This window comes from Tachyglossus aculeatus, chromosome 10 (assembly GCF_015852505.1).
Source record: "Tachyglossus aculeatus isolate mTacAcu1 chromosome 10, mTacAcu1.pri, whole genome shotgun sequence".
Classification (NCBI taxonomy): Eukaryota; Metazoa; Chordata; class Mammalia; order Monotremata; family Tachyglossidae; genus Tachyglossus; species Tachyglossus aculeatus.
The window spans coordinates 49,234,120-49,261,880 of record NC_052075.1 but is presented as its reverse complement, the minus strand read 5'-3'; the positions used below and the strand labels follow the sequence as shown (position 1 = coordinate 49,261,880).

At 48.0% G+C, this 27,761-nt stretch overlaps 1 protein-coding gene across 4 annotated transcripts in view; it reads right to left on the bottom strand.

The window, feature by feature from the left end:
• The window catches only part of BRAF (B-Raf proto-oncogene, serine/threonine kinase), a 155,379-nt gene that overhangs the window by 22,813 nt on the left and 104,805 nt on the right, over positions 1-27,761 (bottom strand). For 3 of the 4 annotated variants that reach the window (XM_038752156.1, XM_038752158.1, XM_038752157.1), the window contains exons 4-14: positions 22,841-22,944; positions 21,896-21,998; positions 19,568-19,716; positions 18,282-18,401; positions 12,889-13,048; positions 10,695-10,731; positions 9,217-9,336; positions 4,815-4,951; positions 3,836-3,953; positions 2,914-2,998; positions 1,502-1,678 (exon numbers count right to left, since the gene is read on the bottom strand). In XM_038752156.1, the coding sequence (XP_038608084.1) occupies positions 1,502-1,678; positions 2,914-2,998; positions 3,836-3,953; positions 4,815-4,951; positions 9,217-9,336; positions 10,695-10,731; positions 12,889-13,048; positions 18,282-18,401; positions 19,568-19,716; positions 21,896-21,998; positions 22,841-22,944 (1,310 nt within the window). The remainder of the gene's footprint in view (positions 1-1,501; positions 1,679-2,913; positions 2,999-3,835; positions 3,954-4,814; positions 4,952-9,216; positions 9,337-10,694; positions 10,732-12,888; positions 13,049-18,281; positions 18,402-19,567; positions 19,717-21,895; positions 21,999-22,840; positions 22,945-27,761) is intronic. The other variant, XM_038752159.1, reaches the window with a different exon arrangement.

The window sequence follows — 27,761 nt, the reverse complement described above, 5'->3', positions numbered from 1 at the left end:
AAGTCACTTCACTAGAGAGACAGCATGGCTTAGTGGCAAGAGCCCGGCCTTGGGAGTCAGAGGTCGTGGGTTCTAATCAGCAGTGTGACTTACTTCTCTGTGCCACAGTTTACCTCATCCGTAAAATGGGGATGAAGACTGTGAGCTCCACGTGGGACAACCTGCTTACCTTGTACCTACCCCAGTGCTTAGAACAGTGCTTGGCACATAGTAAGCTCTTAACAAATACTATTATTATTGTTATTATTCTCGGTGCCTCTGTGACCTCATCTATAAAATGGGGATTAAGACTGGGAGCCCCATGTGGGACAGGGACTGTGTCCAATCCGATCACCTTGTATCTCCCCCAGTGCTTAGTACAGTACCTGGAAGCACTTAACGTATATCAAGTTCTTCTTCTTCTTATTATTATTGTTAAATGCCATGGAGATATTAGTAATGGCATTTGTTAAGCGATTACTATGTGCCAAGCACTGTTTTAAGTGCTGGATGGCTGGGAGACACCCCAAGTACCCCTGCAAGATGGAAGAGGGAACCTATCCTGCCCCGGCCTTCAACCATGAGCCCCTCGTAGGACAGGGACGACATCCGATCTGATGATCCTGGCTTTACCACGGTGCTTAGCTCAGAGTCAGCATTTAATAAATACCAGAGTTGTTGGTATTCTTTGGAGATCAACCCCAGCCATTCCCAGGATCACAGGCCTCGTTGTTGCTGACGGCCAGGGCGGGGTGAGCAGGCTTGGTGCCATCTCCATCCCGACGCTCTGGTGAGGAGGACGGCGCCTCACCCAAGCACACTAATAGCTTTGTCTTTCCAGACTCCAGGCCCCCTCAGCCTCCGGCTTTTGGGAATGACAGCCCTTCCAGATCACATCCTCCTTTCAGTACAAGCCCCACAGGCGAGCTTCCTTCAGGGACTATCACTTACACCAGTGGGTTGGGCCCCGGGGGTGGGTATCTGCTCGGCGCTTTTGGGCCCAACTGCGTTTTCTAAAACTCTAACTTGTAGGGATGCACTTGACCCAAGGAACCCCGACGCCAGGCATTTAAACGGAAGGATGCATTGGTTTTTTTTCCAACTCTGATGCCTCGTACCTTAGCGGGGGCATCTCGAATCTTACCTTGGTTTCAAGTAAATGGTAACCACCCTGATTTTTTGAAGCCATATTCCTTCATTTAATAATTTATCTCCAAACCTCATTATAATAGCATTCGCCCCTTCAAATATTAGTTGGATGTTTTGAAAAAATAAAACACGTAAGGCAAATGCCAAGGATTTTAATTGAGGGCCTGGTTGTTGTTTTTTTTTTACGACAAGAACTACATCAAGAATATTAAACATTTTATTACTGCCCAAGACTACAACCCATCCAACAAGAATAACTGGATTCCGCAATTAGGACTGGAGCCCAAAAGTTCAGCTGCACTGAATGCTAATTCAAATGCATTTAACGCTCTACAATTCATCTTCCAAGGAATACGACTGTGGCTGTACTTACTCCATGCCCTGTGCAGTCTGCCGGGCGATGTCTATCAGCTTGATCATCTCAAATTTGGTCTCGATGATGTGGAGATGGTGATATAAGCTGGAGCCCTCACACCACTGGGTCACGATGGCCAACTGGGGCTTTGTGGAATAGCCCATGAAGAGGAGGATATTCACATGTCGTGTTTTCCTACAGAGGAAAAGGAAAAATGGTGGGTAAAAAGAAAATCATTAAAGGCCAACGGGTATCATCAAAATACACAAATGGACAAATCCTTGAAAACTGAGGAAGGGCCCTAATGGCCAAAGACATTTTTATGCTTCTCCCCAGATCCCCATCTTTCTTTTTTCAGCAGACGAGATTAGTCCGAAGAGTTCACCATGAATTGTTAGCTTCTTTTGGGGTTCTTCTTGGGACACCATTCAATATCCTTCCTCCTCTCCCCATGCACACCCTGGTTCACCTTTCTTCTTCGCTCTCCCTCTCGCCCTCTTCTCTGTTCCCTCCCCACACATACCCTAGTCTGCACTTATTCTTTCTCCCACCACCCCACTTCCCAATCCACTGCCCCATCTCCTTTCCCCCCCTACACACCCTGGTTTACCCTCTTTCTTTCTCTCTTCCACCACCCCTCTTCCCAATCCATTCCCCACTCTCTCCTCTCCATCGTACACTTGAATTCTTCTATCCACCCACTTTTTTCCACATCCCCTCGGCCTTAAGCTATTGTTCCTGTACTTTTTCCTGCCCTTAATCTTGGTCGCCATCCACCCCGTTTCTTGGCCTCTCTCACATTCCTTATCTTTTTTTTTTCTGGTCCCGAGTGTGCAGAGAAGTAGGTGTCAGTGGGGTGAGGGGGCGGGATGGGAAACAGGTGAGTAGGTCACTCTGTGTGCTTCAATGTCTGAGTCTCAAGGGAGTGTGGGAAGTGAAGACTCGCTCCTTCCAGCCAGAGCTGTTGAAACTGCTGATGGGCACAGTTTCTTACAATTCCTCCCCCAAAGGGAAGAGGTGGAGATTTCAAAGGACTGTGGTTTGGAGGCAGGGAGAGTAAAGATTGCGGGTGAGCCAGGGGTTTGGAGGAAGGATTGAGGAGTACAGGCTGGAGAGTTTAGGCAGCAGATCCCTGTTCTGTAGGCGAGGACTAAGAGGAGATTCCAGCCAAAAGCACTGTCCTCCCAGGCCATCACCCCCAGCAGAATCATCGCTTTCAAGAATATCCCCGGCACAATTTAGCGGGGGCTCCTGTACGTTTTTGAAGAGCCATGGGGGAAAGCCTATTGGGAACCGCCGCTATTATATCCAGGAGCTAGACTCGTCTCTAGAAAGGAGGATCCAGAAAACCCAGCCAACGAATACCGGTTACAAACGTGGGAGCCGATAATCGAGTACGCTAGGCAGAGGGGAAATTCGCATATGCTCACCTGAGCACTCCTACTTCATTTTTGAAGGCCTGTAACTGCTGAGGTGTGGGGGCTGTCACATTCAACATTTTCACTGCCACATCACCTGGAAAGTGGTGGTCACCCCAAGAGAAGAAGAATGGTTTTTTTTTTCTTTTTTAAAAAAATAAATTGAAGTGTACATACACATTTCTACTAATCACTTAATGAGGGTTGGGTCCCTAAGAGAGATCCAGCAACCCAGCCTCATTAAATTATGTGTGACTCCATTAAACAGGGTCCTGGGTAAGTGTAAGGTAAGCATACAGGACACAGGGGCTACTGAGGGAAAACAGATCAAAAAGCCAAGGACAAAGGGGAACCCCAGCCCCTAATATTGCCTTATACCGGGGGCTCCCTGCATATGTCCCAAACATGTTTCGGGGGGTGGGGGGAGAGAGGGGGAGAAGGCGAACAGACATCGGAGCTTTGACTGCTCCGATTATTTCATTCATCCACGACTGTCAGCTCGCTGAGGGCAGGAAAAGTGCCTATCGACTCTTTTATCGTACTCTCCCAAGTGCTTAGTACAGTGCTCTGCACACAGTAGGTGCTCAATAAAGAGCACTGATTGATTGATTCTGGAGGAGGTTTAAGGCTTCAGTTATTTCTCCCATGCGACTGGGAGACCTCCTTTTGAGAAGGATGCAGCCTCACTGATGAAAATGAAGGGTCATGGCTAGAGGGAAGCTCTAGCTATAGAGAGCAAATGTATAAAGGGAGATCGGTTTTGACCTCTGCCCCGTCTAACTTTAAAAACGAGCCCGGCTAAAGCCACCCCCCAGCGAATGCGGATGGCGGGGGACTTGTAAGGGGAACCTAGTGCTTCTGGACAACTTCTGGGTCCAATTAGTGATACTCCGTTCTGGGCCCGGGGATACGGTTTCCCTCCAGGCTTACGTACCGTGCCATTTTCCCTTATAGACAGTTCCAAAGGACCCTGACCCTATCCTCTGTCCAACTGTGATCTGTCCGTCTGGAATCTCCCAGTCGTCACTTGAGTCCCGGCGACCTAAGGTTTTCTTAGGGTAGGAGAGAGGGAAAGATGAGAATGCCGAGCGAGTGTCTTTGAGCCTTCCTCAATCTGGAGGTGACAAGCAAAGCATGGGGCTTGGGCAGTCCTGATTTTCCACACAACTTCACAGCACGTGCTTTGAGATCTAATCATCTCTCCAGGTGCTCCTGCCCTAAATGTGCTGGAAGCCGATAATTGACTCCCGGGCCCGTAAGTGCTCATCGTGGAGTTCGGTTTTAGCTCTGGACTCTGGAACCAAGCAAGGTAGGCTCCTGACACCTGCAAATTTCAGCTCACTGGGGCAGGAAGAATGCTTGTCCATACTGTGATCAGGGAAGCAGTGTGGCCTAGTGAAAAGAGCCTGGTCTTTTGTGTGACCTTGGGCAAGTCACTTCACTTTCTGGACCTCAATTTCCTCATCTGTAAAAACGGGGATGAAATCCCACTCCCTCCTACTTAGCCTTTGAGGCCCAGAGGGGACAGGAACTGTGCCCAACCTGAACATCTTATATCCGCCGCAGCGCTAAGAACAGTGCTCGACACGTAGGAAGCTCTGAACCGGGACCATTACTATTAAAGATAATAATAATAATCAAAATTCAGTGAAACCTAGAGTATCTAGAGCCAGTATTGCTGACGGGGAATCATGAATTTCAGGAGGGAGCTAGGAACCGGACAATGTCGATCAGAAGTTTCTGGGACAAACTGACGGCTAGGAATGGGCCTCACCAAAAAGTCCAAATCCCTTGACTGAAGTGACACGAGGAGTTCAGTGGCCTTCACTTTCACTAGATTACTCTCCTCTGGCCTCTAAAAGCAAGGGGTTGGAAGAAAAACAGGAAAACCAAAGATGATCTCCTGCCCTTACCATTCTATTCCTGTCTTCCGAGGATGATGAAGACTTCCTCTCCCGCTGAGGTCCTGGAGATTTCTGTAACGCTTTTACATTGGTCAGCGATCCAGGCAAGGAGGCAGGAGGGGTGGCAGACAAGCCCGTAGTTGACCCTAGTTTTGAAAAATACACACACACACACAACTTCCATCTGAGGACAAAGCATGTTGACATATATATGAAAATGTATTATATATATATTACATTTTATATATATACATATATGTTATTTTAAAAAAAATCCTAAGAAATGCGGCACTTGCTTGTAAGATGCTGTCTCTCCAAATGAAGAGCTTTATAGTTAAGATAAAGTTAGTACTTAAAAAGGGGGCACATGAGGGATATTAACATTCAGATTTCTTTCCATGAGTTTTGGGACAAAACATGGCCAGTTTTAATCTCTAGCAAACATTAGTTTTGCTGGGACTGATTTGTGAAACAAAAGCATTGTCTCTCTCTCTCTCCAAAACAAGAAACGGGTTCTTAATGGAAAGTATAAATCTGACATATTCTCTGCCCTGGTACGGAAAAATCCAAACACACTGGTTCATGTCAAAACTGCAGCCCCGAGATGCAACAAATTAGATTTTTAATGTCCTTGATATCAAAAAGATGGGATGATTCAGTGAGATCCCAAAAGCTTTCTGGAAAATATCTGACTTCCAAGCCAGCTGTTAAAACAAAGCCCTTAATCCCAATCCCAACTGGGACCTGCAATGTTTTCAGGATCTAGGGATCCTGGCTAGTTTCACTGGTTTCTTGAGGTTTGTTCCAGTAGGGAAAAAGAGAGCTGCTCTTATGCTGGGCAAAACCCAGTTCATGTCATCAATTTTGCAGGTCCTCTGGGACAATCAATAGGGGTGGGGAGGTGGAGATCTGGGACCGGCCCCCGCCATGGTTTTGGGGTGAGAAAAGGCAGTTAACACAACAGTAATGATTCATTTTATGTCAGCTTTGCTACAGAATGTACTAGTTAACGCTTCTGTCACCAGGTAAACAATAAATGCACCTCCCTCTAGATTCTAAACTCACTGTGGGCAGGTGTCTTCTAATTGCTGTACTGTACTCTCCCAAGTGATTAGTAGCGTGCTCTGCACAATGTAAGTGCTCAATAAATACTACTGATTGATTACCAAGTCCCCAGTTGTGTCTCCGAGGGTCCCCTAGAGCCTGGGGAGAGACCTCCGAGTGATTCCTAAAGCCCGATTTGGGAAAAGGGGGACTGGGTGAGTGGGCCAGCAATCCGGAGTCGGGCTGGAGAAGGCACTGCACTGGTCTGATCCCTAAAAGGGGTCGGAAGGCTCCTTGCTGCTTCGATGGGGACGACGGGATCATCGAACAAGGCCTCCCGGCTCACCGTCCACGTCACACTCCCTCCCCTCCCCGGCTCTGGGAAACCTGCCAGGGATTCACCTGATGGGGGATGGCATTCCCAAACCCGGCTCAGGGTTTCCAGAAGTGCCCTGTGAATGGGTCCCCTCCCTCCACAGCTCTGGGGCAAGAACGTGGCTCAGTGGAAAGAGCCCGGGCTTTGGAGTCAGAGGTCAGGGGTTCAAATCCCAGCTCCGCCACTCGTCAGCTGTGTGACTACGGGCAAGTCACTTAACTTCTCTGTGCATCAGTTACCTCATCTGTAAAATGGGGATGAAGACTGTGAGCCCCCCGTGGGACAACTTGATCACCTTGTAACCTCCCCAGCGCTTGGAACAATGCTTTGAACGTAGTAAGCGCTTAATAAATGCCACTAAAAAACCCCAAAAAACGTCCTTCTGCCTCTCTCCTCAACATCTGGACTTGGCGATCACGCCTCAGCCCTGGCTCCTGAAGGGAGTTACGGGTTTGACGCTCTTGACGAGAGAGTAGTCTTAAAATAGTGACTACTTTCGGTGAAAAGCTCTATTTCAATTCTCCAGCCAAGTCTTCAAGGGGGCTCGTTAGAGGGTAGGATGGCACAGAAATCGTGCAGGTCAGACATCCTTTCCCTCAGGCCCCCAGGATTTTCCATGCGATCCTTTGCAAGATAAAAAAAGGTGGCACCTTGGAAAATAGTACAGCATCATTTGTCTTTTCCTTCTGAACTCAATTCGGGGTCCACTTTTCATCTCTTTAGCGATAACGTCGAAAATGGTTTGGGGATAGATTGTTTACTGGTCCCTTTCTACCGGCGACTGTGGTAGACAACTCCGTTGGTCAGTGAACCTGGCCTCCTGTTGCTTTCTACGCACCCAAAAACCACGAGAGTAGATGCCTGCGTGAGGGTGGGCGGGCTGGGATGGGACGGGACGCCCGGGATTTAAAGCTTAGTCTCACGATGAGCGGAAACTCGCGATATCATCCGGGAAGGCCCAAGGCATCACTGCCAGCCTCACGCGCGTAAGGACCAGGCAGTGCCAACTGGCAAGAGGCACTGACGATGCTTTTCTTGGTCGGTGGGGTGGGGGGATAGAGGGTTCTTGTGAGGAACTTGTCTCCATTTTGTCACTTTAAATTGGATTAGAAACTATTTCAGGATAATTATATTTGGCACATCCAAAGAGGAGAAATTTAGTTTTCTCCAACACACATACACTAAAAAAAAAAATCTCATCCGAGAGACTTTAATTTGGGTTTCTTCCTGAGGCTTACGATTTTGACGGGTCTTGATTTTTTTTTTTTCCTCTTCAAGTGGTATTTGTTAAGCGCTTACTATGTGCTAGGCACGGTGCTAAGCATTGGGGTAGATTCAAGCTAATCAGGTTGGACACAGTCCCCGTCCCACACGGGGCCCACTGTCTTAATCCCCATTTTACATCTGAGGGAACTGAGGCCCAGAGAAGGGAACTGACTTGCCCAAGGCAAACAGCAGACAAGCGGCAGAGCCAGGATTAGAGCCCAGGTCCTTCTCCTGTGCTCTATCCATTAGGCTATGCTGCTTTTCTACTACACTGAGCCCCTCCTTCCCCTCCCCATCCCCTCGCCTTACCTCCTTCCCCTCCCCACAGCACCTGTACATATGTATATATGTTTGTACGTATTTATTACTCTATTTATTTTACTTGTACATATTTATTCCATTTATTTTATTTTGTTAATATGTTTTGTTTCGTTGTCTGTCTCCCCCTTCTAGACTGTGAGCCCGCTGTTGGGTAGGGACCGTCTCTATATGTGGCCAACTTGTACTTCCCAAGCGCTTAGTACAGTGCTCTGCACACAGTAAGTGCTCAATAAATACGACTGAATGAAGGAAGGAAGGAAGGAATGAATCAACTACACTAATGCAGCAAGGAAGATCATCATCAATCATATTTATTGAGCGCTTACTATGTGCAGAGCACTGTACTAAGCCCTTGGGAAGTACAAGTTGGCAACATATAGAGACAGTCCCTACCCAACATTGGGCTCACAGTCTAAAAGGTGACTGTTGAGCTGACGTCTCCAGGCCCATGTGAGGTGTTCCTCCCTGAAGACTTTAAGCTCGCCGTGGGCAGGGGACGGTTCTGCGCACTTTGTTATACTAGACCCTTCCAAGCGCTAAGCCCAGTGCTCCGCACACAGGAAGCGCTCAATAAATAGCATCGACTGATTCCTAACCCCCGGGCACCTGTCCTGCTGGCCCCATGGACCTCGGAGGAAGGGCAGAGACACGGAATGGGGCCGAAGAGTCACCCCGGTCGGCCGGAGGGATTATGGTGGGCATGGTGGGCTCCTCTGTGGCTGGCTTTTTCTACCTCCTCCTCCAGAAGGGCCCTCTCCCACCATGTCTATCTACCGCTATCCTCTTCTCCGAGGCCCCTCCCCAGCCCATCACTTGGCCGGGGCCTTACACAAATACGTTACTCCATCTCAGAACAGCTCCCACGGTCTAGAAGCAAGGATGCTGCCGACACCAGAGAACCTCAAGAAGCCAGAAGGGCCCTGCGACACATCACTACTCAGGGCCTGGGGATTCTGCCTTCCCACTGCTTACAGTGCCCCGGAAAACAAGAGCGTAAAAACACAGAGAGATCCACTAGTCAGTCAGGAGACCGCAGAAATGGTCGAGGAGTACCAAGGAAATTCCCGGCGGAGGTCCACACCTTCACCCCCAGAGCCCCTCGAAATAGACGAGACTGATGGTACGGAGTCGGGACGGAAGCCTCAATTCCCAATTTCTCCGCCTTGGCAAGGATGATGTCAGACACTTAACGTACAGAAAGCTTTTGTGTAATGCAGGTGGGAGGGGGTCTATGAGAGAAGCACATTCAGCGCACATTCCAGCCAGGCCAAGCAGAAAATTGAGGTGGTTCTGAAAACTCTCACACTTACAAACACACGCTGTGAGGGTGAGGCACAAACAGCAGCATCTGTGGGTTTTATCGGTTTGGTTTGGGGTGAAAACGAGAAAGAAGAGCCCAACTACCTCTGAACACTGGGCCAGGCTCAAAATCAAACACTATTTCACTGGGGACAGAATGGAGGAGGGGGCTGGGAGTCCGGGATTGGTATTTCCGAAGGCAGCGCATCAGCTGGTTCAAAGGGGCTGTTAGAGAGAGAGAGAGAAAGAGAGGGGCAGGCAGAGACAGGAAGACAGACACACAGAAGAAATGAAAGAAGTCACGGGGAATAAATAAGATGCTTCGAAGCCCGCTTCCCAGAGTAACTCTGGACTTTTCCAACACTTATCTTCGGAAGACCCAATGGCTGGGTTTCGTTTTATTTCTTTAACCAGATACTTCGAAATTTTCAAGGTGGGACCCGCCACCTGATTTTACGTTTCAAGCGGGCAGCTTTTGTGACGCTGACAGGACGCTGCAACATTTAAATGCTGGATGCACTGGGCGAAATTATCGGAAGCCACGGCTATCGAGACACACGAGAGTCAAACTGGCAACGACATTAATTGGCGGGTTCATGGAATTGCAAACAAAAAAAAGAAATTCTTTCACTCATGTGCTCCACCTCTTAGCTCCAGAGGGCACAAAGCATGGGCTCATTATTTTACTGGATTTATAGGTGAACAGGCAGCACGATGAAGGACAATGACACAAGGGGCCTTGGCTGTAAAAGACCTTAGATACCAAGGACTTCCTTGGGGTGAAACAGGTCGCGAGGAAGAGACCATTTCAGGGCGGTTATTTAGGCACACCTGAAAAAGCAGTCACTTACCTGCCCTCCTTAACTGGATGGAGGACAGTGAAATTAGGGAGCTCGCCTGAAAAATGCAAACTCAAATGGGAAATGTTTTGTGGGTAAAACTGTGGGAGGTAAGCGTATCCTGAGTTTCCCTCCCACTGCCCCAGTTGTAAGTCGATCACCCCGAGGCCAGATTAAAATCATACAAAAAGGGGGAGTTCATCATTTTATTTACCTATATCGCCAGAATCACTGCTGGGTAGGTAACATATTCATCCACTCATTTTTACTGAGCGCTTACTATGTGCAGGGCACTGTATTCACGGCTGGCCCTCTGATGTCAGCGATCAGTGATTCCTGAGGCCAATTTACAATTTACATCTGCCTTCCGAAGCCCCCGAAAGGTTCCTGATCTTCACCCCCACGAAAGACAGAACAGCAACTATGACTGTGAGGGTGACAGGGGGATACTCTACACTCCTCAGGGCTCTCTCTCCTCAAGTTACAGCTTGCAAATTCAGGTTTTTCCTTTACTATCGCTAGCTCTTGCCTGCTCTTCTGCCGACAGCTGAGGCAGGGGAGCTTTTGAAAAGGGACAGCTATTAAACACCATATAGGAGAGCAAAAGCTGATAAATGAAATCGTTTCTCTACACATTTCTCTCTGTGTCTGTGTTTCATGAAAAGAGCAGGTACACACGGGGAAATGCGGCAAAGCAGTTGCACTTTCTCAAAAATCTCTCAGGATTAAGTGAGGACTACTTACCTCCATCCCCACGTAACCCTTGGTCTCTAATCAAGTCCTATGTGGGAAAAAAAAATGAAATATCTATTCAGCTGCTGGCAGGGCTGAATATCTCACCAGGCTATGTCTGGTATACGAACTCAAAACGGCACCCGCTCACCTGCCTCTTTGAGAAACAAATCCAACTGTGACCAAATACTTACAGTTAACAGTTCTTCTAGACTGTTCAGGCGGGAAGAACGATAGCTAGAGGAATATGGCCGGAAAAACAGGCCTTTTTTTTCCTGAATTCCTTTCCACCTCACCTTTCCTCCTGTTGTCCTGCCATCCACTTCCCTGGCTCTGGAAGGATGGGGTTGGAGGTGAGGGAATTGACCACTTATGTTACCCCTCTGTCCTCCAGAGTGGACGAGGCACCGACTAACACGCCTACCTTCAGATGCCACCCCATCTCAGACCAAAGAAACTCAGTGCCGCGGCCACATGTCTGTTACAAGGGAGCAAGGGAAGCGGCTCATCTCTGCCGGGCTGCTTTCGCCCTGCTCCTTTACCATTCAGAAAGTAGTGGCACCTTCTAGACTGTGAGCCCGTTGTTGGGTAGGGACCGTCTCTCTATGTTGCCGATTCGTACTTCCCAAGCGCTTAGTACGGTGCTCTGCACATCGTAAGCGCTCAATAAATAATACTGAGTGAATGAATGAATGAGGGCAGGGACAGTCAAGGAGAGAGGAGGACGGTGAAAGAAATGTACTAGTCCTGCTTGCCCCACACACCTCCCAACTAACAGATTCACCAAGCAGGCAACAGAACGCAGGATGAAAATGGCAAAAACTTTGAAACCTCCAATCGTATTTACTGAGCGCTTACTGTGTGCAGAGCACTGTACTAAGCGCTTGGGAAGTACAAGTTGGCAACCTATAGAGACGGTCCTTACTCAACAACGGGCTCACAGTCTAGAAGGGGGAGACGGACAGCGAAACCCGCGGACAGGTGTCAAGTCGTCAGAACAAAATCAACTTGGCAAAGCTGAGGCTGTCCGATCCTTCCGTTCATTTGGGATTAACTAACTTCAAACACTGATCAAATATACTGGTGACGGCCTGGTGGCTTAAGGTCGGGGAAAAATGACTCTTTTCATTTTAATTTTGGGTCTTAAAGATCTTCTCTAAATGGCACAGCCATTAAGCTACCTGATTGAATACATAGCTGAGGTTTCTTCCACTTTATAAATATTGAGACCCAACAGTGAGCTGGACGCATTTTTATCATTAGCCCCCAAGTTCACACCTTCCATAAAAAAGCAAGCAAGCAAATACATACAATGCCTGATTGGGTGGTTTACTGTGGGTTATTCCAGATGGAAGGGGCAGAAGGAGATTCACATTTATTTTATTTATTATGGTATTTATTTAACACTTACTACGACCTCTTTGAGCACAGTCCAGCGCCAGAAACATCATTCCTGGCACAAAGGACTAAAAAATAGAGGGAAGATGATGAAACCAGTAACCACAATTTTCTGAGTGAATGAGCTATGCAGATTTTTTTGTGCCCAGGATGACTGCAGACTGAGTGACCAGAACAACTGTCTGAGCCCCATATAATAATAATAATGACGATGGTATTTGTTAAGCGCTTACTATGAGCAAAGCACTGTTCTAAGCGCTGGGGAGGTTACAAGGTGATCAGTTTGTCCCACGGGGGGCTCACAAGATTTAATTCCCATTTTACAGATGAGGTAACTGAGGCACAGAGAAGTTAAGTGACTTGCCCAAAGTCACACAGCCGATAGATGGCGGAGCGGGGATTTGAACCCATGACCTCTGACTCCAAAGCCCGGGCTCTCTCCACTGAGCCACGCTGCTTTTCGAGGGCTCAGAAGAGTCCTCTTATTGACTCAAAGTACAAGTCCAGTATTCGACGTCACAGGCGAGAGGTGGCACGGTTTTGCCGTCTCGACTTTGGAAGACAGTTGGCTCTGTCCAGTCATAACAGACAGGCGGCTAGTACAGAGTTGTCAGTGATCGTCCAACAGGGGTATTGACTGAGCGCTTGTGTGAAAAGCACTGTACTAAGCGCTTGGGAGAGGACAGGGCAAACAGAGTCCATGGACACGTTCCGTGCTCATAACAAGCTCTCGCTCCCATGGGCGGGAAGGTGGAAGACAAGGGTAGGGAACAGATGCCGAATGATTCTGTTGGTTGGGGCTACTTACATCGATATTGACGGGCTCTATTGTGTTTATGTGAACGTTTGGGGCCGACGAGGAGCGGTCCCGTTGCCCAAACTGATTTCGATGGTCTTCATCCGCTGGCCGGAAGGACTGTGGAATTGGAATGGATTTTGAAGGTGATGGGCTGGCAACAATTGGAGGTCTGAAAAGGGAAGTCATTGGGAGGAAGGGGAAGAAAAAAAAACAGGATTCAGAACGACAGTGCTTGAGCTCTAAAAGACACAAAAACAAGGAGAAGATACAACCTGCCTTCTGAAAAATATAGCGTTCTTACCAGCAGTAGCAGAATAAAGAACTTAAAGAGACACCTACAACTAATCCTCAAAAAGAGCACTACGGTTACCTATAAACTCCCTTCCTCCAAGTCTGAAGCTCTTACCTTTCTCGACCCTGATTCCCTAGGGCGGGGCCCATGGATTAAGTGGTCTTGGAGCAGGGGAAACTGAGGTCTAAGAGGGCTGGCCGGGAGTCCCTTGCCAAGTCTGGCCCCGTATTTAAGCGTTTTCGGTACCGAGGGTGACATCCCATGGTCTCCACTGCCATGGGCCCTTCCCCAGCTCCCCAGATGTTAATCGTACTACTACCGTCTTCCCAAGGGACTCTCTCCTGATGCTCACAGCCCCCAGTGATTGCTCCTGGGCCTGGAGTCAGGTGGGCCTGAATCTAAGGGCTGACAGATATCTACGGGGCGTCCACTGGCTTCTCATCACCCAGTGACAAAAGGGACTCCGCCACGGCACGTGTCAACTTCTCCTTCGGTCTCATCTAGCAGCCCTGGATGGCTGGTGGATAGGAAGACTAGGCTTGAGGGAATAAATAAGACGGTGGTTTCCTGATGGTGGCCCGGAGATAATCAACACACGAACGAATCAGAACGGATTACGGAAAGGGCTGCTTTATTAAAGAACATGACAAAGTAGAGAGACTCTCATTTCCTTCGTCAGCATCTGTCGGTAATCTGGACACATCTACGGGGCCTTTAAAGAAGTCAGATATCAATGTTTTCAAGGTTCCCCGACTGAATGGCAAGTAGAACTACGGGCAGGGATGTTCTTTCAAAACTCACATAGGGGAAGTGTCTTCCACTGCTGTAAAAGGACTGGAAGGCTACAGATGTTTGAAGACATTTAAGTGTTTGGATAAAGGAAACCTTTAAATCTCTTCCATTTGCTAAGGGAGTCAAATACAAATCAAAAGTCAAGACCTTAGTCTTTTCTTATAGTGAGTTTCATTACGGTTCAGCGATTTGGGAATTGCTTTTTATAGTTCAGCTTATCAGCGTACTTTAAAACGGAGGGCAGCATTGGAAACCGACAATTTGTGTTTCCACATTTAATCGAGATGATTTAAATGGCAATCAAGCTGTTCACAAACCTATCATCTCAACCCAACCACTCAGTACAGTGTTCCGCACAGAGTAAGCACTCAATCAATACCAGTGATTGACTGAGTGATCGATTTATTTAACTAAGGGAACCATCCCACTATACTCCGGGAGGCAGAGTTCTGGAAAAACTTTAAAACGACAAAGGTGCCTTCTATATGGAAAAAAAATCTTGGGAACAAACGGACTAAGGAAACTACCTAGTTAAATATCCCCGCTGATTGGTGATGGGGAATTCAGGCCCCAGCAGGGGTTATGGGTATAAAGAAATGAAGGTTAAAGTGGTGAGTTGGGAGAAAGGAGGAATAATAATCATAATAATAATGATGGCATTTGTTAAGCGCTTACTAAGTGGCAAGCACCGTTCTAAGCGCTGGGGTAGATACAAGTAATCAGGATGGATTACAGTTGCTGCTCCACATGAGGCTCACAGTCAACTCCCATTTTACAGATGAGATAACTGAGGCACAGAGAAATTAAGTGACTTGCCCAAGCCCGCACAGCAGATAAGTGGCAGAGCTGAGTTTTGAACCCATGACCTCTGGCTCTCAAGCCTAAGCTCTTGCTACTAGGCCATCCGGGCTTCTGATTTAAGATTAGTGCTTAAAGGGTAAGGACTGGGGAATACTAATAATAATTATGGTACTTGTTGAGTGCTTGCTACGTGCCAAGCACTGTTCTAAAAACTGGAGTACGTACAAATTAATCTGGTTGGACACAGTCCCGGTCCCACGTGGGGCTCACACTCTTAATCCCCATTTTACGGGTGAGGGAGCTGAGGCACAGAGAAAGGAAGTGACTTGTCCAGGGTCACACAGCAGACATGTGGCGGAGCCGGGATTAGAATCCAGGTCCTTCTGACTCCCAGGTATGTGCTCTATTAGGCCACGCTGCTTCTCTTCTCTGGGTGTTGGGAGGTCCGAGTTAGACAGAAGGTGTTGAGAACAGCCAGGCAGGTGGAGAGGGGCAAAGCTGAGGGTACGAAAATTGGGATGGAAAACAGAGAAGCAGCACTTTGGGGACTGAGTGCTAATGGCTAAATTTAAGGATGATGGAACCGGCAGGGGAGGAGTCACTTGGCCCATTTTTTGTAGGTCCAGCCAATACTCTTCCCCTCACTCCCCCCTAAAAAACAGAAAGAAAAAGAAAAGAAATCACTGGTCAAGCTCTTCAGTCGTGAGTCTCCTCGTCTCACAGATTTCTGACTCATGAAACGGGGAGGGGAGAGTGTATCCACTCTAGAAGCGCTCCACTATGCGGTAAAAGGCGCAACGTAAATGGGTTCGGCCGCTGTGCGGTTAAAGTGGTCCGTTCTAACTCATGAAACGCATTGGGGAAAAACTGCACCTTTCCTAAAATGCCTCCCTTTATGGAGAAGGGTATAGTGTATGTTGATTTGGAGTGGCTCAGTGGAAAGAGCACGGGCTTTGGAGCCAGAGGTAATGGGTTCAAATCCCAGTTCCGCCAATTGTCAGCTGTGTGACTTTGGGCAGGTCACTTAACTTCTCTGTGCCTCAGTTACCTCATCTGTAAAATGAGGATTAAGACTGTGAGCCCCCTTTGGGACAACCTGATCACCTTGTAATCAATCAATCATATTTATTGAGTACTTACTGTGTGAAGAGCACTGTACTAAGCGCTTGGGAAGTGCAAGTCAGCAACCCCTAGAGACAGTCCCTACCCACTTCGCACATAGTAAGTGCTTAATAAATGCCATTATTATTATTATTATTATTATTAACTGTAAGGTTAAAGTAACATATTTTAAACAAAGAATGGTGTGAGTGTAATTTATCGGTGAAAACTGGGCAAAATGCTTGAGAAGCAGGGCAGTCTAGTGGAAAAGAGCACGGGCCTGGGAACAGAGGACCTGGGTTCTAATTCCAGCTCTGCCGCTTGTCTGCTGTGCTGTCCTGGGCAAGTCACTTCCCTTCTCATTGCCTCAGTTATTTCAGCAATAAAATGGGGATTAAGATCATGAACCTTATGAGGGACATGGCCTGAGTCTAACCTGATTAGGTTGTATCTACCCCAGAGCTTAGTACACCTCTGGGTTTTATGGTGTTTTTAAACACCATAAAAAAAACTAGGAAAATTTCTGTTTCCCAAAGGTTCACAGACGTATGTACCACGTGGCCAGAGCTATGAAAAGAGGTGATAAGATAGAAGGACAGAGATCCTGAATGAAGCACTTTTCTACACTCATCTCCACTGTTTCGTATTTTTTTTTTTAGATTAATGGGATTTGCTGAGTGTTTACTACGTGCAAGGCACTGTACTAAGCGCTGGGAAAGATACAAGGCAATCAGGCAGGACACCGTCCCTATCCCAGACAGGGCTCACAGTCTTAATCCCCAAATTACAGATGAGGTAACTGAGGCCCAGGCCCATGCGCTTTCCATTAGGCCACACTGCTTTCCCAACAGTTGGGAAGTACTTTGACTTCTTCGAGGGAGACTGAACATAAGCCCTGCCCTCGTGTCCCGTGCCTAAAAGAAAGCAGGACAAGGTTAATAATGAGAAAGGAGGAGGAGGCCCAATGAGACCCTGCACATAATCTGCCTCTCCTTTATGTTCCCTTTCTGCTCGTTTTGATGAGATTACATGCCTGCGAGGACACAAGCAAACACCTGCTCTCTCAGCCTAAAGTAAAAATGGCAGGGGACGGAAGGGGACAACGTTTTTGGTCATCGCGGCTGGGTTCCACACACATTTTCCAGATGAGAAAAATCACTGCGGATTTTAGAAATCCCCATCTGTAGGGTTGATTTAAAGGATCCTTCAGACAGAAGCATTTTCTGTAGGGACGAGATTGCTACCTGATGGCAACTGAACTAGCGGATGCCATGTTTGGCATCTTACCGGTGAACATAAATTACGTTCCTGACAGAGCTAAAAATAAAACCTCAACCGCCTCCAGCAAATTGCCATTTACGCCAGCTATTCTGACCCGCGCTTCTCCGTCTCTTAAAACAGTTTTCTGAAGCCAAATGCCTGCTCCTGTTCAGTGAGATGCAAATAAGACGCTGACCTTTTCTTTTCCGAAAAGCACCGACACATCTGGAGGACAGAAATCCGTGCCCTTCTTTAGCTTCATTTGTTATCCCCTCAAAATTAGGCAAAAAGTTTGTACCCAAGTCCGTCCTGCTTCCGAGTTAACACCAAATCGGTCTTGGTCCAGAGTTACCATCCACAGTGGGGCTCGGGATGGAATTCAAAGGAGTTTGGGAATTTGGTAAAGGATCAACATGATCTTATCTCTTCACAAGGCGAGGAGAGGCTCTTTCAGAGGGGTCTCGGTCTCCTCGCCCAGTGAACGGCGACTTGTCCCAGGGTCACGTCCAGCTGTGGCTCTCGACCCGGACAGCTAACCGCCTTCACGCTTTTCAAGCTTATCTCCTCTCCCTGAAGGAGAGTGTACAATACCGGGCCGGGGGCGAGCCTTGTGGAAGGTAAGATTGAGCCCATTTGGAAATTCACTTATTCCGCTCGCCCGGCAATCGAGAAACGATGCCGTTTTGAGTGTTCGTTCTTCCCTGGGAGCGGGGCAGGTCGATGCCAACAACAAAAAGGGGCAACAAACTAAAACACCCAAAACAAACCGCCCCGTTCTCAGTTCCCTTACAGAGTATTATTGTCACCCTTCCCATTCTTGAATGGGTTTTGGAAACAGACTTCCTGCTCAAATTCCTACTTTGTGCTACTTAATCGTGCAGTTGGCCTTAGTCATGCAGCGCGCTCACTTCTCTTAACCGAACGGTATTTTCCATACGTGCAAAAGACCCAACTGTCACGTTTTAGCAGGTGGGCGAAAAGAGTGCTTTTTGGTTGTTGATGTCGTCGTTGAAGAGGGGAGCCGGGGTGGGGGAGAATTCATTTGAATGGTTATGCAGGTGTTGAAAAGGCTCAAAAATAATCATCTAAGGTCTGGGTGTAAACCAGCTCTTAAAAATAGCATGTCACTGAACAGCAGACAGGAGTCAAGTCATACCCAATAGAATCTGAGGGGGTGGCTGAAGGGGATGATCCCGACGTAAGGGTGGTCTCTCCTAAGGAGGCCTCCTCCTGTGGTATTGGGTGGTGCTCAAAGAACTTGGAGACAAACAGCAAACTGTGAGGCAAAAACAGAAACAAAACAAAACAAACCTAACTTGTGCAAAACCCAGAAGCTTCAGACGCTGGAACAGACAGAGGAGGTAATAAGAAAACCACGGATTGCATTGCCACATTTCAAAATGGGGGCTGGAGGGAAACTCAATTTCTGGTTCGACAATGGGACTCCCCTTTGCCACTGAACGCCAATGAGAGACAGGTTTCCAAGTCAAGCTGTCAAAACTCTAATTGCTTGGTCTACCAGCGCAGGAAGAACTCCTAACTACGTGGGAAAAAAATATTCTGTGGTTGAGGATTGAGAAATGATTAAAAAAAAAAAAAAGAAAATCCTGTTTAATACAAAACTTTATTAACGATTAGAAAAGGGGAAATGGCAGAGAACAAATATCAAAAGCTTCACAGAAAGCTCAACCCAGTATGAAGTCTCTTTCAAAAGAATGACTCTCCGAAAAAACAAAACAAAACAGAAAAACCCCTGTGAACCACGGACCCTTTCGGGAGTCTAAATTTGAGGGCTGGGTTTCACAGGTTCCAAGATCCACAAATCAGTGTTCACGGCCACGTGGCATAATAAAGAACCAATTCAGCACAATAAACTGGGCGCCGGGACACAGCTGGAAGAATTTCAAGGTGAGATGGGTTCTGTAGCAAGGATCTGACCGTTCCTTAGTCAGTTCACCTGGTTTATAAATGCCCACCCTGAAACCAGGAGGCTTTATCCTCTGCCACCAGGCTGGAGTCAAACAAACAGGCACTTCACTTCCCCAGAAGCTCACAGCTTCAGGGAGCCTCTTCCACGGCCTCAGAGTTAAAGTAATTTTGGACTGGTTAAAAATAAAGGGCAGCCCAATGTGTGTGTGTGTTTTATGTGTCTAAAATATGCTTAAAGGATCGGGAGGGCTTTAAGCCTCCAGCTTAATTTTCCGAGAACGGAAAGCGTAACACCACATTAGCAAAATATCTAAACCAGCAGTAAGATCTGGGAGGGGACGGGGAAGAGGGCGGGAAGATGGAGAGAACAGATCTTTTTCCGAAGCCATTGTTCCCCCCCCGACCCCCCTTTGGTCTAAGCTGCTCTGATCCACAATTTCCTCCATGCAAGGGGACTTATCTGCAGATGGCTACTGGAAATCTAAAACCACAAACAGATTTTTGATGACTTACTCAAGCTGGTCGTAATTAACACACATCAGCGGCACCTCCGTACTACAGCGCTGGTGAAATTTGTAGCCACAAGTTTGGCAGCGGAAACCCTGGAAAAGCAGCTTTCTACAAAAATCGCAGAATGCTAAAGTAAAGAAGGTCTTCCGTACCTGCGGAGCCAAAAATCGTTACTGGTAAACAAAGACGTTTGGAAAAAAAAAAACACAAAGCAAAATAAAACAAAAAATCACCCAACCAAAAAACACTGAAACCTTTCAACTGCCGTACATATTCTTTGCTAGCTCCTCTCTGATGGAGACCTACATTTTTTCCATGCAGCAGACAGGGCTTTAGAGGCCAAATGGGTTGCTGTCAGAATTTACATTTTCAAGAGTTTCATTAGGTTCTAGGAAACTTAGGCTCTTCACCAGTTTACTGAGTAGATAAAAGGTTAAAGGGCACCATTTCTGGATGTAAAGACACAACGGCAGTCTGGGAATCGGGGAGCCCTTTTTTTGGGTGGGGGATGTCAGCTCGGAAAGATTGTATTGGCCTTCTGCCTTTCAGGAAAAGGCTTTCAACCGGACTTCAGCCAGTTGAAGAAATGTCAGCGCACCTCTCCAAGCCTAAAAAAAAAGAGCGATCAGAGCTGAGTGAGCTGCGGACAGACTGCAGGTTATGAGGTTCTCAGCTCTGGTTGGGCGGCCGGTCTCTCACAGAGCCTTATTTTGGGGCCCGGCGGAGGCCACCACGTCGAAGTGGCTATGGCTAAACTGGCTGTGACCCAAAAATCATCTTGGGGGCGGGGGGAGAGAGGGTGTGCTGAGGCTTAGGGCAGCCCAACAGGTGTTATGCTTTCTGTTCCCGGAAAACTAAGCTGCAGGCTTAAAGCCCTCCCGATTATTTAAGCTCTTAGCCACTCTCTTGTGGTCTGGTGGTGTCATCTGGGCCTGGTGATGGGACAGGGCAGCCCTGGCAGGAGCCCCTGAGGCCTATCTCATGCTCTAGAGCCTCCACTCTGAAACATTTGGTAGAAATAACCACCACCACTGTGGTATTTGTTAAGCATTTACTATTTGTCAAGCGATATACTAAGCCCTGGGGTAGAAAAAAGGCCATCAGGTTCCACATGGGACTCACAGTCTGAGAAGGAGGGAGAACAGCTATCGAACCCCTAGTTTGCAGATGAGGGAAATGAGGTGCTACATGAAGTGACTTGCCCAGGGTCACACAGCACACAAGTGGTGGAGCCAGAATTTGAACCCCGGTCCTCCAAGTCCCAGACCCAGATTCTTTCCATCAGGCCACGCTGCTTCTTGTGACCACAGCTCTACGAGACACAAAAAAGTCCCTTGGGGCTTTAATACTTTTTTTGCCCTTTCCCACGGGGTGGAGGTGGGGTCGGAGGGCAGGGGGGGACCTTCGGGCACATCACAAATCCACAGAGTGCTTTCTGTTTAATAGCCTTCTAACCTTGTAGCAATATAGGTGGTCTGACAACCTGATGCACTGGGATATCACTGTTGGAACAGCACAGTTTCTATCCCTATTCCAATTCCCTGCAAACTACATGTGCGTTTCAGTACGAGCACACCCTTCGAAGTTTTCCCAAATCCAAGACAGCGATCAATATTAAGCAAATGAATGACCGCAACTGCAGTCAGCCGGTCAGTCGTATTTACTGAGCGCTTTCTGTGCGCACGGCACTGGATTGAGCGCTCGGGAGAGTTCGACGTGATAAAACAGACACATTCCCTGCCCACAAGGAGCTTACAGTCTACAGGGGCAGGGTGGATTCACCCCACTGGGAACCAGGAGAATGACTGGTTTTTTAATTGGGGGTGGGCACGGATCCTGCCCAGGAAGAGGTCGGCCCAATCCAAATTCCCTGCTCCCGATGGGCACTACGGCCGGCGTGGCACCCCGTTTTTTGCTTTAGGCTTTGGTCCGGGCTCGACGTAGAACCCGTCGCCTCAGCCCTCATTCTAACGCAGGCAAAAGACAACGATAAGAGGAGCGTCCGTTCGGGAAACCGCAGAATGGAGTGAGAGCTCGGGGTACGGCCTCAAGCGGGAACACCACCACCAGGTTTTACTGAAGGCTACGGGCCTGAGAAATTAAGGAATGCTGTCCCGGCTGAATGCTGCAGTAAGAGGGATTGCCAATGGCCTGAAGGCGATTATCCAGGTCCAGATCGGACCCTCCGGCCTCATTAAATCCTACCAAACGGGAATCCGCATCTGGGGAGGTCTGTCTCCGGTCCTGGCAATCCAGCCAACTCCAGAGGAAGGCTCACGCTGTCACAATTATGCGCAGTTTAGCTCTTTCAAAATGCAAAAGGGCTCTTACAAAATTGTGGGTGGTAAGCGGAACGTTCTCCAAAACTTCCACGTGCAACTCTTCTCCTGTGAGCCAAGAGATGTCCGTGTCCCAGCCGATCGGCTTCTTCTCCCTGGAGAGGGGGTGGACAAAACCCTGTCAAGATGATCCAAACCACAAATGCTTGGGGCTCCTCAGGCTGAAGTTGTGAAAAGTGGCTATCCAAGGGCCAGTGGGAGTGAGGGAGGATGGACTCCCAGGCTTCTTCTGTTAGAACTTCAACAGTAGGAAAATGAATTTTGATTTCACCCCCTAAAAACGCATCATCTCTCTGGACAAAGAACAGAGTAACTAGGGGCACTCTTCAAGTCAGCTGCAGCCAAGACCGACAGTAGCAAGAAATGGCTTGCTCTTGGGGGTCAAAGGTCACGGGCACAGACTTTTCTATCCACTCAAAGAAAAGGGGTCCTCACGTGACAACTGACTCCTGATGAGGAGTTTCACAGGGTTGACTAATTTGGGATTCATTTCCAATACTGACTGGAAGTCGTACTGAGAATGTGGGCTTGTGTAGAGCTGAGATTAATCTGAACACACGTCTCAGGACAATTAAACGTAAAAAAATTAAAAATTTGGAATACATTTTTTAAAAAAAATTTCCAAGGACTCAAGTTAAACCAATTCTAAATGCTTTAAGAGTCCCGCGTGACCTTAAAGATGAAATTCTTCTCAGACTCCGTCGAGAGGAACAAAAAAAGATTTCCCCACTAAAAAACTGCCTGACATTACATGTTAGCATTTCACTTGACCAGGGGCTTGGAGGACATTTTGAAATGGATGAAATAGTTCTCCTCCCACTGAGATTTCAGTTTCCAGGGGGCTGGGAAGTTTCTGTGTGCCGGTTAAATCTGAGCAAGAACCCCCCACCACCTTAAAAGCCCCCCTCCACCCACCCACCAGGCACATGGACCATACCCATCCTGAATTCTGTACACGGCGCAGCATTCTGGGATGAGACCTCGCATCATCAGGGCTTTCTTTAGACTATCCCGGACCGTCACCCCACATCTTGCTGGTACCTGTAATAATAACAATAATAACAATGGCATTTATTAAGCGCTTACTATGTGCAAAGCGCTGAGAAGGTTACAAGGTGATCAGGTTGTCCCTCGTGGGGCTCATGGTCTTAATCCCCATTTTCCAGATGAGGGAACTGAGGCACAGGGAAGTGAAGTCCATCCCCCCCATCTTACCTCCTTCCCTTCCCCACAGCACCTGCATATATGTATATATATATATATACTAAGCGCTTAGTACAGTGCTCTGCACACAGTAAGCGCTCAATAAATACGATTGATTGATTGATATATGTTTGTACATATTAATTACTCTATTTATTTATTTATTTTACTTGTACCTATCTATTCTATTTATTTTCTTTTGTTAGTATATTTGGTTTTGTTCTCTGTCTCCCCCTTCTAGACTGTGAGCCCACTGTTGGGAAGGGACTGTCTCTATATGTTGCCAGCCTGTACTTCCCAAGCGCTTAGTACAGTGCTTTGCACACAGTAAGCGCTCAATAAATACGACTGATTGATTGATTGATTGAAGTGACTTGCCCAAAGTCACACAGCTGACAAGGGGCGGAGCCGGGATTTGAACCCATGACCTCTGACTCCAAAGCCCGGGCTCTTTCCTACTGAGCCACGCCGCTTCTCTAATTCTTCTCTAATTCTAATTCTTCTGTAATGTCACAAGAATAAGATCCTGGGCATCAGAGGAATGGCTTAGACTTCGTTCTCACGTCTGACGAGCAGATGTTGGCCCGGAGCCATGTCAAACATCCAGAAACAATCATTACAAGTTTTTCGCCCATCGCCTCGCGTAAGGAGGAGTTTGTCCTTTCAAACTACAAATCAGCCACAGCTTTTGATGCGGTATCAGTCTACACGCAGCAATGAACTCTTTCGTGCTAATGAAATGTAAGGAGAAACTGAGGAGGAAAACACTCACCCAGCTTCCTTCTTTACGAATCTTGGCCGGGACCACTTAAAACTAGCATCATCTGACACCGTACAATTTAATTCTTTGGGACAGGAGGAAGACAGTTTCCTGGCAAGATGCTCAGGATCCCTATGATTTAATTTGCTACGAAACAGCAGCAATAATAAAAAAAAAACAAATAATAACTGCGGTCTTCGTTAAGCCCTTACTATGTGCTACTCCCTGTACTAAGATGGGGCAGATACGAGATAATCCGGTTGAACGCGGTCCCGGTTCCATATGTGGCTCACGGTCTTAGATGAAGGGAGAAAGGTAATTAATCCCTATGGGACAGATGAGGAACGCAGTAAGCAAGTGGTGGAGCCGGGATGAGAGCCCAGGTCCTCCAACTCCCAGGCCTGGGCTCTTTCCACCGGGCCACGCCAGTCCTTCCGACTGAAGAGATTAAACCGCTTTTCCAGACAGACCATTTCTGTTGCCTTCCAAGGTTTCTCCTGTAAAACTACGCTAATTGCAACTCTACAGAGAGCTGCCTGGCATCCTAGTTGCTTCGAAGCCCTAGTACATCATCAATCGTATTTATTGAGTGCTTAACTATGTGCAGAGCACTGTACTAAACGCTTAGCCCTAGTACAGTCCTATCTCCTCCAAGAGACCCTCCCTAAGCCCCCATTTCTCTTTTTCGCTTTATCTTCTGGGCCGTCTACACACTTGGGTCTGTCCCCGTGAAGCACCCCAGCCCTTAAATAAATACCCTTATACGCTGCCATTTCCCTCTACCTGAAATCCATTTGAATATCTGTCTCCCCGTCTAGTCTGAGGGGAGGACCTGTGTCCACCCACTCTACTGCACCTTATTCTCTCAAGTGCTTAGAACAGTGCTCGGCACACAAGTGCTCAATAGTCCAGGAGGCCTTCCCAGACTGAGCCCCCTTTTTCCTCTCCTCCGCCCCACCTCCTTCCCCTCCCCACAGCGCCTGTATATATGTTTGAACAGATTTATTACTCTATTTATTTTACTTGTATATATTTACCATTCTGTTTATTTGTTAATGATGTGCATCTAGTTTTACTTCTATTTATTCTGATGACTTGACACCTGTCCACGTGTTTTGTTTTGTCGCCTGTCTCCCCCTTCTAGACTGTGAGCCCGTTGTTGGGTCGGGACCGTCTCAATCTGCTGCCGACTTGGACTTCCCAAGCACTTAGTCCAGTGCTCTGCACACAGTAAGCGCTCAATAAATACGACTGACTGACTGAATGATTGATTGATTGATTGGGATGGGTAGGCCAGCGGGAATTCTGCCACTCTCCAGATAATGTGGCAGTCACATTTGGGATCCAGAAAAGAAGGGGTGCTCTCCCGGCCCTGCTAGAGACCACCGAGCGTTCTGCCTCCGGGAGATGACAGGTTAAGGGAATAACGAGGGTAGTAATACTAACTGTGGTTTTTGTTAAATGCTTACTGTCTGCCTCCGGGAGATGAGAGGTTAAGGGAATAACAAGGGTAGTAATACTAACTGTGGTGTTTGTTAAATGCTTACTGTGTGCCAAGCCCCGTACTAAACGCTGGGGCAGAAACAAGATCATCAAATCCCACGTGAGGCTCGCGGTCTCCATAGGAGAAAGAACAGGGATTGAATCCCATTTTGCGGATGAGGGAACTGAGGCCCAGAGAAGTCAAGTGATCTGCACACGGTCACACAGCAGACAGGTGGCAGAGCCGGGACTGGAACCCAGGTTCTCTGACTCTGCTCTTTTCTTTTCTTTCTTTCAATCACATTTATTGAGCGCTTACTGTGTGCAGAGTACTGTACTAAGCGCTTGGGACGTACAAGTTGGCAACATACAGAGATGGTCCCTACCCAACAGGGGGCTCACAGTCTAGAAGGGGGAGACAGAGAACAAAACATATTAACAAAATAAAATGAATAGAATAAAATATGTACAAATAAAATAGAGTAATAAATACGTACAAACATATATACGGGTGGGAGGGGAAGGAGGTAAGGCAGGGGGATGGAGGGGGGAAGAGGGGGAGAGGAAAGAGGGGGCTCAGTGTGGGAAGGCCTCCTGGAGGAGGTGAGCTCTCAGTAGGGCCTTGAAGGGAGGAAGAGAGCTAGCTTGGCAGATGTGCGGAGGGAGGGCATTCCAGGCCAGGGGGAAGACGTGGGCCGGGGGTCGATGGCGGGACAGGCGAGAGCGAGGTACGGTGAGGAGGTTAGCGGCGGAGGAGCGGAGGGTGCGGGCTGGGCTGGAGAAGGAGAGAAGGGAGGTGAGGTAGGAGGGGGCGAGGGGATGGACAGCCTTGAAGCCCAGGGTGAGGAGTTTTTGCCTGATGCGTAGGTTGATTGGTAGCCACTGGAGATTTTTGAGGAGGGGAGTAGCATGCTCTTTCCACTGATTCCCCCAGCCTGGACCTCACAAAGTCCCTCTTCCAGTTAGAGGTCGCCCCTGGGGAGACTAGCAGGAGGAAAAAGAAAGCCTAGGTGTCCGGATGCCTTACGAGTGCCGCTAATCAGGTCCAGGCCGGGGATCTTCCTGACTTGGGCGCTCCTGGGATCGATGGCCATACATCAGGCTCTGCCAGGTTGGATCCGGAGAGCCGCGGGAGGGGAGGGAGAAGGCCCGGCTGGAAACCCTACCCGTTCCCAACTTTGCAATCCCTCTTCCCAGATCCCACCCCCTAAATCAGGCTAAAGCACTTCACCAAACCAGTCCAGTCCCAACATTTCTGCCTACAGGAAGATCTGGTTTTCCCAGCACCCACACCCACGGGGGGAAGGAAATCAAAAGGATCTCTTGACTCTTAATTGAAGGCTTGGGTGCCAGATTGGCCGGGAGAGCTGTGACTAATGACAGATGGGAAGAGGGAGAATCCCGAGAGAGAATCCCTGCTGCCACGACTTTCTCTGGCTGGGCTGGTCATTAAAGGTGGGGTTGGGGCTCATGACATTTCTGTTTTAGCCATCTCGCTTTTCCAAAAGAAGCAGTCACATAAAGCTTCCTTTATTGTCCAAAAGAAGCATCATCTGCCCTACAGTCACATAAACCTTCCTTTATTGCTAATTTAACGCTCACAGTAATGTGGGCTTCGGGGAGACAGGGTCCTCCCCCTATATTTGAATTTACCCATCATAATCAATCAATCCATGGTATTTATTGAGCGCTTACTGGCGCAGAGCCCCGTACTAAGCCCTAGGAAGCGAACATACTTGGTAGAAATGTTTCCTGCCCATAAGCTTACACGCTTTAGAGGGGACCACCACCACTACGGTACTGGTGAAATTTGTTAAGCGCTTACTATGTGCCAGGCACTGGGACAAATACCAGAAAACTGGGTTGGACATAGTCCCTGCCCCCCACAGGGCTCAGTCTTTATCCCCATTTTATAGATGAGGGAACTGAGGCACAGAGAAGTGAAGTGACTTGCCCAAGGCCACAGGGCAGTCGAGGGAAGAGTCGGGATTAGGATCCAGGTCCCTTTGACTCCCAAACCCGGGCTCTACCCACTAGGCCACGTTGCTTCTCTAAGGCAAAAATAGCTCAGACCCGGGCCTGGTTGATGGGTGGCAGGCCACGCTTTTCCCCTCAGGACTGGGCCCGAGAAGGTGCACGACTGTATTTTTAATAATAATAATAATGATAATAATAATGGCATTTATTAAGCGCTTACTATGTGCAAAGCACTGTTCTAAGCGCTGGAACCGTGGGAGAGAGGGTCTCACACAGAGACCCTCGCGTTCCTAGGTACAATCGTGGTCGGGAGCAGTATAGGCCCACCCCAACATAAAACATATGTTGCCAACTTGTACTTCCCAAGCGCTTAGTACAGTGCTCTGCACACAGTAAGCGCTCAATAAATACGGCTGAATGAATGAATAAAAGCAGT